At 38.4% G+C, this 17549-nt stretch overlaps 1 protein-coding gene across 2 annotated transcripts in view; it reads left to right on the top strand.

The window, feature by feature from the left end:
- cv-c (crossveinless c) overlaps nucleotides 1-17549 on the top strand; it is a 66272-nt gene that overhangs the window by 47527 nt on the left and 1196 nt on the right. For both annotated transcript variants that reach the window (XM_065481246.1, XM_065481245.1), the window contains exons 7-20: nucleotides 235-277; nucleotides 6479-6726; nucleotides 11244-11400; nucleotides 11471-11593; nucleotides 11739-11929; nucleotides 12040-12261; nucleotides 12323-12455; nucleotides 12510-12684; nucleotides 12739-13004; nucleotides 13325-13507; nucleotides 13572-13712; nucleotides 14672-15273; nucleotides 16956-17194; nucleotides 17286-17471. In XM_065481246.1, coding sequence (XP_065337318.1) covers nucleotides 235-277; nucleotides 6479-6726; nucleotides 11244-11400; nucleotides 11471-11593; nucleotides 11739-11929; nucleotides 12040-12261; nucleotides 12323-12455; nucleotides 12510-12684; nucleotides 12739-13004; nucleotides 13325-13507; nucleotides 13572-13712; nucleotides 14672-15273; nucleotides 16956-17194; nucleotides 17286-17471 — 2909 coding nt within the window. The remainder of the gene's footprint in view (nucleotides 1-234; nucleotides 278-6478; nucleotides 6727-11243; nucleotides 11401-11470; nucleotides 11594-11738; nucleotides 11930-12039; nucleotides 12262-12322; nucleotides 12456-12509; nucleotides 12685-12738; nucleotides 13005-13324; nucleotides 13508-13571; nucleotides 13713-14671; nucleotides 15274-16955; nucleotides 17195-17285; nucleotides 17472-17549) is intronic.

The following is a 17549-nucleotide window of genomic DNA, read 5'->3' as shown; positions in this document are numbered from 1 at the left end:
CGCCGCTGCTTGTATATGTAGCTATTGGGCCGCGCGTTGTTTGAAGTCGGTTGCTCGAGTGTTAATAACGCACTGGTGTCCTTTCAGCCGAGCAGTACAAATATGACACCCCCTTTTCCACGGCGCTTTGTGCGCCCCCAAAACGTGCACAGGCCGCTCTTGATGTAAACTGACAATGAGTTTGTGTTATTTTGGCGCAGATATTAATCGAGAATGTTTGTTATTTTTTTTCAGAACTATCCTCAAATGCGGTCGCATTCGGAGCAGCACGTATGCGGTGAGTACATTTATTTAATTTATTTTTTACGCTAACGAAAATAAAAATACATTTTTTGTTAACTGACAACTTTGTTAAAAATAAATGAATCCTTAAATGCAGGAAATACTAAAAGAAATCCCCTACAACCCTTGAGGATCAAGATAAAACAAAATATCAGTAATGCAACAGCAGCGTTTTTTTTAATTTTTATAGAATTGGTCCTAAAAGAATTTTAAATGTTTAAGCACTAGCCTGCATTGTTTTTATTTTTATTACGGCACTTGCTTGCCCCTTTGGCATGCATTGTTAAATTAATCTCTAAGAAGGAGAGTCAAAATCAGCTACGATTCTTATGTTTTGATAAATTTAGATTTTTAATTAAAATTTGGTCCTCAATAGATTATTGCAAATAAACCCTAACTATTTTAAATGAATCAACGCAAACAAATCTTAAACTGAAGAAAAAAATGGCTCCAATTGTCCTCAATACACCAGATGTATAAGCCCTTAGTGTTCAAAGTAACCGACAGATGGCACCGCCGTTTACTTTCGTAATAAAATTAATTTTAAGGCACTTCCGCTCTGATTTCAGACTCAATTCTGCTACTGTGCAATCTTCACTTAATATGCTTTCTTTTGATGTGAAATGATCTGAAATACAAAATTAGACTAGCCATTCACCGTAGAAACGTCGGAAAAAATTTTATATTTCAAAAAATAGTTTTTCACGATTCTATACAGCGATTGGCTGAACCGATTTTGGTTTTCAGCACGTCAAAAGAAAGCAAATTAAGTGAAAAATCCACAATGGCAGATTGAGTCTGTAATCACAGCGGAAAAGCCTTGAAATCAAATTTAGTATGAAATTATACGGTGGCGCCATCTGTTAGTTGCTTCGAATACTAAAAGGGCTTATTCTGCATGATACCAAAATGCGTATTTTTAGCTATTGAAATGCTCGCTTAAAATTGGAAAGAGGCGAAGATGAGAACACTGAATTTAAATTGAGTTGGATATTTTATTTTTAATCTTAACACAATAGTTAAAGCAGGGCAGTTATTATTTCCAAAAATAGATGGTCTATCTTTGTTAACCTTCCACTCTTTAGCCAAAACATGCTTTTAGAGCAGTCAGGCAACTCTGTGAAAACCTCAAAAGCCACCCTTTTGAACGTCCCTCGGTTAGAATCTGAGAAAAGTGCCTGTCATCTTGAAAAGCATACGGAAGGACGGGCGAAAAATTAGGTTAACTGCACGTTTCGCCCGGCTCGGATGGATGCAGGGGCGGCGTGACGCAAATAACAATAATTACTGGAGCCACTCTCGGGGGTGGCGGGGGGGGGTGCGGAGCGGAGCGGCGGCGGTGGCAGCGAAGAAGCGAGCAAGAGCCGTGTATATAAAATAATTAATGAGGAAACAATGGAGGGAGTCGTCGGGAAGAGCCACAGGTTCATTATAGGTGCGCGCGGGGCGGGCGACGAGGCGCGGGGGTGCGGATGAGGGCGCGCGGGAGTGCGCACGAGCGGGGCGCGCGTTCCCGGGCAGCGGCGGTGCTCGGCGGGCCTGCATGCTCAGTCAACAGGCGTCAGTCGATACGCCATGGCGCACTTCAAGGAGTACAAGTTCTTCCGCAGCTTCAGCGCCAGGGTCGAGGGATGGTCGCTCGGCAGGGCCGAGAAGCTGTGGCGACGCCTCCGCGAGAAGAAAATCGCAGGTACGCGCGGCCCCCGTACCGAGCCCCCTAGAAAAACTGCAAACGCCCGCCCCCGCTGAAATTCAAAAGGGGATATGACGGGGTGATTAATTCAGCTCAGAGGGTTTTAAAACGGATCTGGTTTTGCGTCTCTGCGAGGAGGTGCTCGGCTTCGCACGTACGTAGGACAATGCGCGGACAATGGTGCTTCAAAGCTCTTTGTTATACGCTCACGGTGTTTTTAGGACTTGGTGTTTATTTATTCGCAAGCATATTTGCTGCAGGGATGATGTGCCCTATATTCTGACAAAACAAAGTCCGTGTTTTCAAATTATTTGAGAGAAATGAAGCAGTGCAGAATAGTTCAAAGGATGAATTTTCAATAAAAAAGGATGGATTGCGAAACAAGTTGCAATATGGTGTAAAAAATTTGCAGAAAGTTGGCTGATTTTTTGTGCGTCTAATTTTCATTTAGGGCATCAAATGAACCGATTTTTAAGACTTCTCAAAACGCCAAAAAACCACGTAAATCGTCCTTGCGTTAACCTAAAGTCCTAAAATTTGTTAAAAATCAAATCATCTACTTATATTTTGCAAGGTTTTTGATAAATTCAAAGAAATTTTTGGCACCAGACAATTTTTAACATTTAAAAATTAGGTAAAATATTGATTCTAACAACCACTTGCTTGCTTCTAGTATTTAATGAAAAATCAACAAAGAAATTTAGCAAATTTGCTGCCTCTTTTTTATTTTTGTCTAGAGTATGTAGGAGCAAAATTAATTGCGAACTGTAAAATTTTCTTAAAAGTCTTATATATTTAATCCTTCTAGAATTCGATTTAAACTAGCTTACTATTTTAAAAGCCAGAAAATGCTTGTTTCCAATGCATGAACTCGTCCTTTAGGATTCATTTGAAGCCAAATTTACCTAAGTAGCACTAAATTTTTGAGGAAAGTGGCTGCAAAGTTAGCATGATTTTTAAATGGTGAGGACTGTCTCCTTACTTGAAATCCGATTTTTTATTTCAAAACCAAGAGTTTCCCCGATAAGTGGCATACACCGTTGAACAGATCTCGACGAGAGGAATCGAAATATGCCAAGAAAATGCGTGGTCAAGCATTGTAAATTTTGGAGAAAATATGAAAAATTTGAATTTTTACTTTAGCAAAAAAGATCCTTTTTTGATTGTGGCAAATTGTAGAACAAAATATTTATCGATCAACTGCTTATTGCATTTTTAATTATTGTCGCCCTGTATCAATCATATTTTGAAGTCAAAAAATATAATTAATCCATTTGCATTCTCCGATAATTTGGACAGAAAATCTTCTTAAACAACTGGTAAAAAACGTCTTAATGTGTCCTAATAAAACCTGTCATTTAATGTCAAAAAATTTATTAAACTCCGATTTTAATAAATGATACTTATTAATTTGATTTATATTTTGCAATAACTATTTTATTAATTAATATATTAATTTTAATTTTTTTAGAATCCAAAACTTACAACAATTCCAAGGTAATATGCGTTAATTAAACATGTCTTTTCAGTTGCATTTAATTTTTTTATAGTTCGCTAGGAGTCGTTTTAAATATGAAGAGTGTACAATATATGAATAATAATAAGTTTCAAAATCAATGTATCTAAATATCTAAACTGACATTTTCTAATATTTTCGACTCAACTAGTAGGAAACAAACTCCTCCTCAAGTTTTCAAAAGTGTATCAATTAAAAATATACGATTTCCATTAATCGTTTAAAAAAGTGTTTTGCTAAAAATAATCTTTACAGAAGATATATTTAATGAAGAACGTCTTCTATAGTTTTTATATTCTCACAAAGTGAGTCCGATTCTCTTTTTATGAACCAACTTTCAGACAGAAAAGTCAAAATTTTCATGTTTGGTGCGAATATCTAGGAAAGAAATCAAAAGAAAAACACATGAACGCACCTGCGAATTTCGAATCGACAGTGAAATGAGTGAAATTTTTAGACTAATTAAAATTTTTAAGAAATCATTCGAAACCCAAGCTATTTTTTATTATAAAATAAATAAATCAAAAAGAGTTAACTGGCTCTAGACGTACCTACAAGCATCTTAAAATTTAAATTTAGAGTTTTAAAAACACAAATTTCCTTTATTTATTAAATTTATATCGAGCCCAAATTGATTAACTGGGAAAAAATTTAATTAATGTAGAGATTTTCCATTTAATACATTTTCCACACTGCTTCAGGCAGCTAGATATTTGTTCCGTCACAAAAAGCCACTCTTTTATACGCAAATTCATCTCTCACCTTCAAAATTAGATCCAACTCATGAATGACGATACCGATTTTCCTCATTCAAGTGGCGAGGCGCGTGCATCCAGGGCTTCCTAGTTTCCGGTTTAATTTCGAAGGTTCATTCTGTTCAGCGGGTATTTCGCACCTGCTTTTTATTCTCAATTCCCAGCAGTGCTATTTATTCCTTCCTTGGGCCAATTCCTTTTCCGACAGGCCGCGTGCGTCCGAATGTGCAGCTGTTATATCGAGGAACTGAATGAATGGAAAGAGAGAGAGTTTATATTTGGATTCGTTCGCAGGCCGGCTGGTCATTGTTCCCTCTCCATTGTTTGCGTTCGCGGTAAAAGCTGCATTGTCGCCTCGCGGTTGAACTTCAATCAAGGCTGCTGGTATTTTTTTTTTTTTTTTTTTTTCAGCAAAATTCAAATAGCGCCGGCGATTTATTTGCACTCCACGCGAAATCGATCCGTGTAGAAACGCCTGTGGTGAAACGTGCGTCCGCAGGGAAAAGCAGCCGCACGCACGCACCACGTTTATTCGCCGCCCTTTTGTAGCCAGAGAGACCGGGATGGAGCAACAGGCGCTGCTGCTCTTATTGCAAAAGCCTCTCTCTGTCTATATATGTACTTTTTGCTTCATTGCTCACGTCTCACGTCGGTGCTGCTCACTAAACGGGACGAATAAGAGACAAACTTTACCCTTTTCTATTATACACTCGATCAAGTACATTCAAGATTTTAGTGTGAGATTAAATCTTTTTTTATCGGTTCAAGGGAGGAGAAAATGAACTCTTGAATTAATTCAGATCAAACTTAAAGAGGATTGATATAGGGCGACAATTGAAAATAATTTTAATTGTTGAATGTTATATGCAGTTGATTGATAAACATTTTGTTTTAATAAAAAAAGGACCTTGCCAGAGTAAAAATTCAAATTTTCCGAAGTTTCTCCAAAATTTCTAGCGCTCGACAGAATTTTCTTGGCAGATTTCGATTCCTCTCGTCGAGATCTGTTCAACAGTATGTGACACTTTTTTGGAGAAACTCTTTGTTTGGAAATAAAATCAGATTTCAAGTAAAGAGACAGTTTGAAAAGCATGTGCTAACTTTGCAGCCATTTTTCTCAAAAATTTACAGGTCAATTTTGGCTTGACTGAATCCTAAGGGATGATTTCATGCATTGGCAACGAGGATTTTCCAGGCTTTTGCAGTATCAATCCTTTTTAAAGCAATTTTTTCGTTTGTTGAGCACATGCTTTGCGTTCACTTGCCATGAGAGAATCAAAGCGATGTTTGGAGTCGAGTGCGGGCTGATTTGCCTCTGTTGCATTGCAATGACGAGTCAATTTGGATTTAGGTGGATTGCAAAAGCTTTCCGACTCACTACTTGCTGGATTTCCCCCTTCCCTCATGCGGGAATTAATTTCACGGGGCGACGATTGCGTTTAAATTAATAGCAGAAACAAGAACTGGGGTCTAATTTACTGTTTTCGTTTGGTTTGAGATATTTCAACGCAAATTTTAGACTTTTGCAGCGGGGGCCGGATTCGTGCGACGCGCAGTTATGGCGTCCAGTGGAGCATGGCGCGAAAAAACTGGCACGTGAAAATTCGCGAAAAGAACCAAGTTTTGGTCAATATTGTGACGTAATTTGCAATACTTGTACTAATTGTGTCTTTTGGATCGTAAAAACAAACTCTTGACACTCGTACAGGAATCCAAAGAGAGAGCTTCTTGTTTCCCACACTCAGACGCCATCTTGGATCTGCGCAATGCGAGCCAATTTTACCGCACATCTGGCCCCCGCTGGATTTTTGTGCCCATTTAGAGGATCATGTTGTTTAATTTTTTAATTTTATGATCGATTTATGCCAAAAATAGTTAAGTTAAAATCTATTTTTATTCATATTTATTTATTTCCTTTTTGCAGCAACACAAAAGATCGATCAACTGAATGAATGTTCATAGAGTTTCCATTCCTCCATCTGAAAATGATACCCACGAGAATAAAGCCTATATCACAGAGGATAACAAAGGTTACGGATTTGGTGAACTTTGCTTATAACAATTGTTATCTCGATTATCTTTGCTATTTTTACAACAGAAACAAAGCAAATCATTCGTCATCATCAAAAGCTGCCTTCGCCCACAATTCACGTGTTTAGCAGTGCGTTTTGTTCAACCTTGCTTATGCATGTTCGAGAGCAGTTTATTGATTTTCCCTGTTTTTGTCTGTAGAAATCGAGGCGGCGGAGGCCTGCCGGTGGATGAGGGCAGCCGGCTTCCCGCAGTACGCGCAGATGTACGTTGACAACCAGTTCCCGGTGGAACTGCAAGCCGTGCAGAAGGACCATCCGTTCCTGGACCGCGACGCCCTGCGAGCCCTTTTTCGCCGTTTGCAAGCGCTCAACAAGTGCGCCCGCCTGCACCGCAGCGACGCAGGCCCCGCGGCGGCCATCAACACCCATCAGCACGACAACTACGAGGTATTGTTGTTCTTCGACTTTTCCTATTTTAATATTTGCTACTTCTCTCCCTGGCGTAAAAAAATATCTCGCCTCGAGGGATGAAAAACTCGCAAATCGGCCGCAAAATTTCCAAGCTTTCAAAATCGATGTTGTATTAGCGTCGGTGAATCCTTGAAAACAATATTTTTAGCGACGGTTTATTATAGGAATTTTAAAAAGAAGTCTTAAAGAAAATTCACAGTCGGTTGAAACATAAAAAATTCAGGCTCTCTTGATTTAATTTGTTTTTTTATGCAAATGAAATTTATTTATAATATTTCCATTTTAAATTTAACAGTTCAAATTTTTTTATTGCTATATGTATTATGAACGTTGTCCTTGTTCTATTTTTTTGCCTCGTCTGCATAGCAATCAACAAAATCAAAATTTCATATTATTTTTAAAAAATCTCCTCTCTTTTTGGGATCGGTATAAATTTAAAAATTTAATTCATTGTAACAAACATTGCCATCAAACAACATAAATATTCTTCAGCTCATTTTTTTTAAATTTAATTAAAATAATTTTGGACCAATTTTGTCGCTGTCTTGTTAGCTAGCAGATGATGTATTTTTAAGCTCTCTATTTAAAGTTAGACCTATATCAACAGTGTCTAATACATCTAAAACAATACACCATTTTTAGGATTACACGATTAATTTATAACAAAAAATTTTCTAGAGATGTTTTGCAAATTTTAATCATTAAAAAACTATAAAAAAAAACAACAGTGAAATTTTTCAGTATAGAAAGAATATGCATAAACAATGCACAAAAATCCCACTGATCATAATGGGAAAAGCAAAACTTATTGGAGCGGAAAGAGATATATTTTTTACTTTGAACATTTTCATTTTAGTAGAAAATTATGGAGATAAGTAATTTTATCTTAAATTGAATATGGATTAATAGACAGAAAACTGTATCCAAAAATTTGGTTGAAAATTAACCCAACAATTTAAGGGAACTAAAAAAAAATCCACCATCAAAAGCAGGGCTTGTATAAACACCGTAAAAATATGCATTGCAAAAACTTGTGGATTTTCAGAAATTTCGCGCAATTTTTCTGAACGTGTACGCATTTTTATTGCTTAAATAATATTGTTGGGGATGGTGCTTTGAAGAAGTATTTAAATTTTTTATGCTATGCGAAAAATCAGTCAAAAAATCTACACTGAAAATATTTTTAAAATCGGTTTTTACCTTTTTACCTTTTGCGTGTAATAATTTCTGAAAATTTGGAAAGAGTTAAATTTTGCCTCTCAAATGTCTGAGAAGGCCGGCTTCAAAGCTTGCACGCCAATAACTAACAATAAGCGCTGAGCTTTGTCTCCCCAACAGAAAATCATGATTTATTTCTTCAGGAGGGAAATTTAGGCTAGATGATTCGAAATCTAACAAAAATTACTGAAAAACCGTTAAATATTTCGGGAAATATGGCAAAATATGAAATTTAACTGCGCATTGATCTCGATTTGATTAATTCACATCGTGGAGAGTAATTATTTATAAATTCCACAAACAATAAATTCAATGGTCAGAAGAAACAAAATCTCCAATTTAAAATTTAGAAATACATGACTGCGTAGTTGTCCTTAAAATGTAAAGATTTAAATGATTTTATATTCCACCGTCAATCTAGAACAAAACAATATCGCGAAAATCGATAAAGTGCCGCTTTCCTTGGGGGACAAAACACCTGCTTTCTAGAAGGAAAAATGAAAAAGGCTGTGTACCGGCAACAGCATCACCGGTGACGGCGGAAAAGAGCAGCAAAGTGGCAATAATGATGAATGCACGCGTATGCCAGGCCCAGTACAGCAGCTCTCTCGCCCGACGAGTCCATTATTGCAAAACTAATTGTCCGCCGAGAGTACACGGCCGTCGGGTGCGATAGTTTTGCCTGCCATTTATAGGGTAAATATCGGTCGGCGGGGGTGATTTCGCCCGAGCGCCGCCGCCGTTGTTGTTAGTTCTGCGAGGGTGGCTTGCTAATTCACTAAAAGTCAAAGGCCGCTCCACCGCTACTGCTTGTATTGCTTGTTGAAATGAAATAGCGCAGCCGCTTATTGATTTCCAGGCCAAAAATGTAGAAAACCGCCGAGAGCTACCTAAACGGCGAGGCGTCAACTTTTGCGTTCAACGTGGTTGTGGAAAACGGAGAATAAATGGCTCGAAACTGATGGGTTTTATATACCGATCAAAAAACGAGTTCCAAAAACTAATTAATCAATTTCACCGAAATTTGAAAATTTGTTTAAAATATTTCTTAAAGCGACAGAGAACTTTTTTGTTTTAAATGTGCTAAATTAAAGTAATTTTAAAAAATACAATTTAGAATCTAATTTAAATGTTTTGTAAGTGTTATTATAATTGTTTAATCATATTTTAAATTTTTAAATTATCAAAATTAAAAATCGAATTTAATTTATTTAATCAACCAATTTTAAATCCAGATAAAAATATAATTATTGGTATCTTAAATGAAAAATGTATTAAAAATTGCATTTCAATCTTTCATTGGTACGTCTGTTACAATTTTGAGCTATTTAGGTATTAATTCCTTCCTTTAAATTGAAATAAAAAATTCCGATCCATTTACATAAAGAAATTTATTAATGGTTTTCATACCATTCCACTAAATGTATGTAAAAATTTTGAAATAGTCCCTGTCCTATCGTTCGCTGACATTACGACCATAAATTTCCCTCTTTCGTGTGGGCCCAGGAGAGAAAATTTGTCCGTCTTTTGTGATTTAATGTCACTGCGCCGCTGGATATGTTTTCATTTTTGTGAGGACATCAAACAAAAGCAATGGTTGGGCAATATCTCGCTGCAGACGCTCGCTCGTTTCGTGTCGATTTGCGTCGCTCACACGGGACTTGACAGCAGACCCCAGCAGGGACAAAACAAATAATCCAATCTGTCACGTCCTACAGCAAATTGTCATCTCCAGCGGGATGCGGATCGAGGAGAGTCTATTACGGATACATGTTGTACAACGTGAGCGAGCCCGTCATAAATACCATAAATACGTAATACATGTGACTCAGTCAGGCTCCAGAAACGGAACCCTCGTAAAAACAGGCCACATTTAATTCATCGGAAAGTCAATTGAAAAATTTATATTTTTCCATTTCTTCAGCGGGGGCCAGATTCGTGCGACGCGCATATATGGCGTCCAGTGGAGTATGGCGCGAAAAAACGGCCACGTGAAAATGCGCGAAAAGAACCAAGTTTTCGTGGAAACATAATTGCATTACTTGTACTAATTGTGTCTTTTGGATCGTAAAAACAAACTCTTGACATTCGTACGGCAATCCAAAGAGAGCTTTTTGTTTCCCGCATTCAGACGCCATCTTGGATCTGCGCAGTGGGAACAAATTTTATCTGGACCCCGCTGAATTTCTTCAGATGGCTTTCTTTCAATAAATTATTTGTAAAATTCTGATCTGGACGCGAAAGTGGGGCAAAACAGATATCCATAAATAACTTTCAAAATTTTTAACAGGGAGGAAAATATAAACACAAGGAATACCAAGAAGAAATTTTAAATACAATTGTCAAGCTGTGCGTGAAGTGTTTGATTGTAAAAATAAAACTATCCATAAAAAGGTCTCAAAGATTTCAACAATCTATAGAAAAGAAGTATATATAAAAGAACACAAAGTCCACGTTTGAGTGCGTCCCGTCGCGAGCTATAGGGGTTGCAAGCCTCACTGTGGAATTTTTGCGCTTTGTTTGTTTGTTGTGCAAACGTGTTTTTATTGCCTCCACCCCAAGGGTGTCCCTTTTTGTCCGCGCGACCGCAGGCTCTCTTGCCCGTGCCATAATTTATCTCGCCTGACATCAGGGTGCAAGGGGAGGGGGTGGCGCTTTTTGTCACTCGCTGCATGGGCCGAGGCTCAGTTCCAAGAGGATCAGTGTGGCTCTCGGACATGTAAGTGCTCTTAAGTCGGCGCCGATGCACTTTGATCTTTCATTTATATATATAGGGCTCAGCGTACTCAAAGTGCTGTTTTATTATTATTTCTTTTTGAAAACTCCTTCACGTAATTTAGAAAAATATTTTTTGAGGATCACGCGGTTAAAGGGAGGGAATGAACACGACCCTAAATAACACGAAATCGTTTAAAAATTATTTAGTGGGAAAAATAATTCTTTTTAAACTTTGAAACTATCAACAAATACTTTTTTTAAGGAATGCGCTGGATAATTTTATTCCAGATTGATATATTAAAATCAGAAAATTATTAGAGCTCTTTTTTGCGGCATGGATAATTTCTTGTGTTGCACTCTACAATTTTTAAATTGAATTTTGAAGAAATTTTTTATGTTTACGCTCCGAAATGTCTTTCTAATATTGTATGGCTCAATTAATATCAAATTAATAATTGCAAAGTTTTATGAGCAATGTCTGAACCATCGTAAAAAATCTGAATAATTATTTTGATATGATGATTTTTATTTTTCAAACATTTTTTAATGTGTTGCAGAGAGGAGACGACACGCTGACCGGCGCCGACTCGGACGAAGAGGTCGAATGTGCCTTGAGTGATAATTGGATGTTTCTGCATCAGTCGCGCCGCTGGTCGCGAATTTTACCCCTCAACGAGCCGGCGTCGTCCCAGCACAGACCGGCGCCTCTGGCAGGTTAGTCCGTTCGCTTCATGATCCAAGAAGAACTTCGTAGTAATATATATAATTTTTGCTTCGAATTCAGACGACGAAGCCGAACTTCCCGAATGTGATACTCAGGTCAGCGGTGCGGACGCGGACGACCTTTCCGATCCGACTGGAATCCAGATGCCTTTGCAGAGACAGCACAGCAGCAGTTTGCCACCAGGTGTGTACAAATTTTTTGTGTTAGTTGTATAATCGATTGAAATAATCTGCATTTTTTTAAATGTAAAATAATTACTTAAAACTCATAAAAGAACATTTATTAATATTTAGGATAATAATGGCAAAATCTTGTGTCAATTTTGAAGATAAATTTAAAACGACGTCTTCGGAGATGGAAACGGCATTAGTCCCATCAAATCTCAACCGAGTCAACAGTGAAAAGCTGAGAGAAAGAACCAAAGCGTTTCTCCGCAGAGTCGAGAGTGTGACGTCGAGGAGACAGAAGTCCAAGGTCGGCTGCAAGAATGACGACATTCCCATAATCGGAGCCCCTCAGGTAAAAATTAATTTAAACTTATGTCACAATAAAACATATTTCATTTTCTCTATTAAGATAATTCAAACACTTTAAGAATTTGTCTAATTTAATTTGGTCTGGAAATTCAGGTGGTTGACGTGGATGGCATGCAAGAGAGGATGAAAGTGCTGAACTGCGTGGATCTGAACTCGCCAGAAGCCTTGGAGGCTGCCTCCCAAAAACCTAACGCCGGTCCCTACACCAACGCCAACAACAACTTGTTGTTTCCGGAAAAAGAAGACCTCGGTGCCCACTCGGACTCGGAGTGCATCGATCGCAGTTCGGCCTGGATGGACACCGAGGATAAAAAGGTTTGTCGTGAGATGGGGGTTTGAAAGGGTTGAAACTTACTCGGGAAATTGCGCTTTTAAGGAGGACGAGCCGGAGGGGAAGAAAAAGAAAAAGGACGCAAAGAGGGCGAAGAAGCTGCAAACCAAGGACCAGAGGTCCGCCACCTTGAACCTGGACACAAAGATTAAATCTAACAAGAACAAGTTAAAACACGGTGAGTTTGGAATATTTTCAATTTTATAGATTTTTTAATAAAATTAATGAACAGGTAAATCCGACAATGGCGGCCTTGCTGATGTAAGTCCCGAAAGAGAAGAGTCGAGGACGTCGTTTTACGAACAATTCCGCCGAAGTGCCTTCTCTAAGAGGCACAAGGAACTGTCCAAGGGCAGCTCGGAGGGATCCATTCACGAAGAGGATCCGTTTCCCTCGCCCTCGAAAAAGTACGAAAAACCAAATTTCCCTTGAAGGCACTCTTACAAAAAATTTTATTTCAGGTCTGTCACGCGGTGGCACTGTTTCGGCCGCAGCAGCGCGATGCGGCGCCCGTCGTTCGTTATGAACGTGGAGGAAACAGAGCAAACGCGACGGGGGTTTCCGCTGGCCTCGCTCTCCTGCGGCCAGCTGATCGTGCTGCGCCAGGTGGCCATGCTCAAGCTCACTGGCCTCATGGAGACGCACTCGCCCTCGCTCAGGTCCACCGGCTTCAGCTGGGAGCTGCCCAAGTTCATGAGAAAGACAGGGAAATCAACCGTTCCAAAAGGTAATTAGTCTTAAATTATTTTTTTTTTAAAAGATACCATTTTAAATATTCATATTAATGATTTTTTAATTGACAAAGAGTAATAATGTGATTTAATTAAATAAAATTAAACATTTTAATTTATTGAATTTAATTTTTAAAAAGTTAGTTATCATTTTTAGCCTAATTTCATAATTTAAATTTACTTTTGTGCTGCGTAAATGGAAATTCAAATCAGTTTGGTTTTTTTACAAATTAATTTAATCAGGTTATGAATTAAACAAACATAAGATGAAAGTTAAATGGTTTTTAATGAGGGTATACTGTCTCGATTTTTGCAGAAGGTGCTGTTTTCGGTGTGTCTCTTCACGATCTTGTTCAAACAACCGGGCAGGCGCTGCCGCAAGCCATCCAGACGGCCATCCAGCATCTCTCGCTACACGCGCTGGACCGTCAGGGAATTTTCAGGCGGCCTGGAGTCAAGAGCAGAATTCAGAAGCTCAGGCAGCACCTCACCGAATTGGGTAATGTCCTTTTAAAATTGAGCGTTTTACGATTTTTGTTAATAATTTAATTATTTGGAAATAGCGGCTGACGAGCCGTTGGAGTTTGCGTTGGGGGAACAGCAGGACTACGACGTCGCGGATATGGTCAAGCAGTTCTTCAGGGACCTGCCTGAGACTTTGATGACCACCAAGCTGAGCGACACTTGTATCGCTATTTTCCAACGTAAGTTATGAAAAATCAAACTTTCTTTTGCTGAAATTGCTTTGGGGTAAAATGTGCAGTTTCAAGACTTTTGTTTGGATTTTTTTAAAAATATTTTTAAATAAAAAAAGAAATTAAAATAAGTCTAAAAATAGAAACACGTGAAATTTTATTTTTAGTGGCAAATCGATCAAAATAAAAAAAAACTAAAGGCAGTTAATTTACGTTAGGAAAAATTTCCTGTTTTAAAACAGTTTTATCGATATCAAGTGTGGTTTGAATGTCTGAATATTGCTAGACGATTTGAGCTCAGAAAAAATTAATTGGTCGGCTAAATTTTACAGCCCTGATGCTTGATATAAGATTTTTCTACTAAAATCCCATTTTTTAAGTCAATATATATTTATAAAGCACAAATTATTTTATTTGTTCAGGGTTGCATTTGTTTACCACCCGGTTTTTTCATTTCTGGTTTTTAACGTTTCAATTTTTACCAATTTCTTGCGCAAGAAATTATTTTTTCTCATTTTGCCACTGTAAATCTTAAATTTGGTAAAATTTCCTGTGCTGTCCTTGAATTTTCTTTTAAATTGCCATTTGCTGCAATTTTTTAAAAACTTCTCCCTGGCAATTTTCGAAGTTAAGGTCATTTAGCAGATAATTAGAAAATTATTAAAAACTTGCAAAAAAATTGTTAAATTGAAAAAAACGCTTTTTACCACTGCACAGCATTTTTTATTTTAAAACTCTGGACTTGTTAATTTGGTAATAGAATTCCATTTCCACAAAAAAGGTAAAGTGGATAACAATTTAATTTGACGACACTTCATTAAAAATATTTTATTGCATGTAATTTACACACTAATGAACTAAAATTTTGCTGCCTTGTGTAGCCGTTAATTCTCTGGAATTGGCTGGACTTTTGTAGCTTTCAAAATTAATATTTTTCTTTAAAAAAAATTAATGTTTTCAAATTGCAGATGTCCCGCAGCGCAACCGGTACGAGGCGATGAAGTGGGTCATGATGCTGCTTCCGGACCACCACCGCGAGGTGCTGCAGCTTTTGCTCTCGTTCCTGGGCCTGGTGGCGTCGCACTCGCGCTCCAACCAGATGACGGCGAGCAACCTGGCCGTGTGCTTCGCCCCGTCCTTGTTCTACCACTCGTCGGCGCCCTTGACGCCCACCACCTCCATCGACCTGTCCGGAGGCAGCACCGGGGGCAGTGGAAGTGGCGGCGGCGAGTTAAGCCGAGGGGGCAGTCCGCGGGCGCGCGGCTCCAAGCGCGCCAAGCTGGGCAGCGGCTCGCCGGACGCGCGGGAGCTGGCCGAGAGCCGTGCCGGACACGACTGCCTCCACTTTCTGATCAACAACCACGAAGAACTGGTGCACGTGAACCAGGAACTGTTCAACAGTTGCCACTTCACCTCCATGGAGGAGAGCGTGCCGCTCCCCCTCGACCAGCTCGGCGCCGACCTCGGACAGGACTGGCGCGCGTACATGCAGTCCTGCATCAATGGCATGCACAAGGAGCTCAAGGAGCGCTCCAGGGGATGGGTCTCCGTCAACTGCCACCATCCGCAGGTAAGCGCCATTTTTTATTCATTTTTAAGGCTGTGAATTTGGGACGATTGATTATTTTTCCTAAGCTAAAATCGTCAAAATCTTCTAAAATCGACTATTTCACGGTAAAAAGTTTTGAAAATGATATTACTATATACTTTTGGCCTCAAACTTTGTAAATAATAGCAGCCGCGCGCACAAAAAATAGGAATTTTTTCAAAAATCGATATTTTTGCAACTCTAAACCATTAGAATTGCAAACACTCATCTCGACCTGCCCTGACCAGCTGATAAGTTTAGGGGTCACCCTAAGTTGCTATGCTTGAAAACTCCCTCGAAAAATTAAAAAAGTGTAGCTCTCTTGCTAACTTTTAAAAGGCAAAAATTGTTGTTGATATTTTTTTTTGAAAAAATAATTTAAAAATACTAAACGCTGTGAACGAACCTTCGATTTTTCAGACTCCGTTAAAGATAACATGATTTATCGGTAAAACTGGTCTATTTCGAATTTTTTTATTTTAAGGGCAATAAACCGCACGAAACTGGTAAACACCGCAAAAAAAACAATCCCCAGGAGTTTCCCAGCCCTGAAAAATGGTCAATTTTAAACTTAAAATTTTATTGAAAATGAGAAACGGGCAGTGAATTTTTACCAGGGTTCCTGTCCAGTTTTTCCACGGCAGTTTTATTCAGAAAACTAGAAAAATATGTTTTTTCTCTCCGGACGATTGGTAATTTTTTTAATTTGCTCTGAAATATTTAAAGAGGACCAAAGAATAAATTCGAACGCAGCTAATTTTATGAAATTTAAAACTATCCAATAGCTCAGCTCTGTTCTGTTCATTTAGAAAGGAAAATTAATATTTTTATTTCGCACAACCTATTTTGTTAAATATAGGTTTTGCTATTTTATTGCAACAACAAAAATAATGTAGAAAACGGCGGTTAACTCTGGAAATAAAAATCCCCAAAAGTCTATTTGTCAACTGTCCTCCCTTGACTATTTTTAGAAGATTTTTAAGAGCTAATTAGTCAGAATTATAGACTGAATCTGAACCAATTTAGACGGGGTCTGAGGTGGTCGTTTTTGAAAAAAAGAAATTGCCGTATGTACAGTAAAAAACTGTCATTTTCATTAAAAACACATAATGATTAGAGAAGATATTTTTGAAATAAAATTATATTTAAAAAAATTACGTAGTCATAGTGACTCCCTCGCCTCCTGGCTTATTGCGCGCACTTCAATGTCTGCGCCTTAGCCTTAATAGATTATATTAAGTCTAAAAGGCGCAGACAATCCAGCGCAGGCAATAATATATCCAGGCTCACTGTCAGGAAATCCAGACCACGCAATCCATCTTTCCTCAAAGACGTGTGATCAACATATGTTTATCTGTAAAGAGCTATCGTTTGTTGACCGTATGAGGGAAAGATATTTCGTTTGCAATTGTTTATTTTACTATAAAGAAAAAATCCGATTACCTCGCATTTTGTGGTTAATTCTAGTTTTTTACACCTAATGAAATTGCAATACCGGCTAAAATTAAATTATTTTAATTAATTAATTAAATTCCAACAGATCTTCACAATAAAATATTTAAATCCTGTGTTGCGTCTTTTAGTAATAAAATAATTAAAAAATCAAAGCCAAATTTCGACCAATTGCTGTTTGCCAGTTTAACAAGTTTTTTTCTGATCGGCAGGTGGAATTAAGCCACAAAAAGGTGGACGACGGGCACCCTCTGCGGCTGTGGAAGGTGTCAACGGAGGTGGAGGCGCCACCTGCCGAGCTGCTCAACCGCATCCTTCGCGAGCGGATCATGTGGGACCCGCATTTCGCCACAAGCAGGGTGCTCGCCAAGTTTGAACCGCAGTCCGAAGTCTTCCAGTACGCCACCTACTCAATGTTGCCTCTCCCTCACAGAGACTACTGCGTTATCAGGTATATTATGAATTAATTTAAATTTTTTAACAAACAGTTTTTTTAAAAAAGGATGTCGTCATTATTTAATTTTTTTCTCCTCGTTTTTTAGGACCTGGAAAAGTGATTTGCCCAGGGGTGGCTGTGTTTTGGTAGAAACCTCCGTGGAGTTCGGACAAAGCAAGGAACCCTTGTTGCCAGGCTGCGTCAGGGGCATCGTCCTCGCGTCCAGGTATCTAATTGAGCACTGTGGTTCCGGCAGGTCCAAAATCATCCATCTCTCCAGGATCGACACCAAGTAAGCACAATTTAGAATTTTTCTTAATCAACGTAATTTCAAATTATTTAAAAATTTCTCAAATTATTCACAAAGGAA

Source organism: Cloeon dipterum, chromosome 2 (assembly GCF_949628265.1).
Source record: "Cloeon dipterum chromosome 2, ieCloDipt1.1, whole genome shotgun sequence".
Classification (NCBI taxonomy): Eukaryota; Metazoa; Arthropoda; class Insecta; order Ephemeroptera; family Baetidae; genus Cloeon; species Cloeon dipterum.
This window is presented reverse-complemented; position numbering and strand designations above follow the sequence as displayed.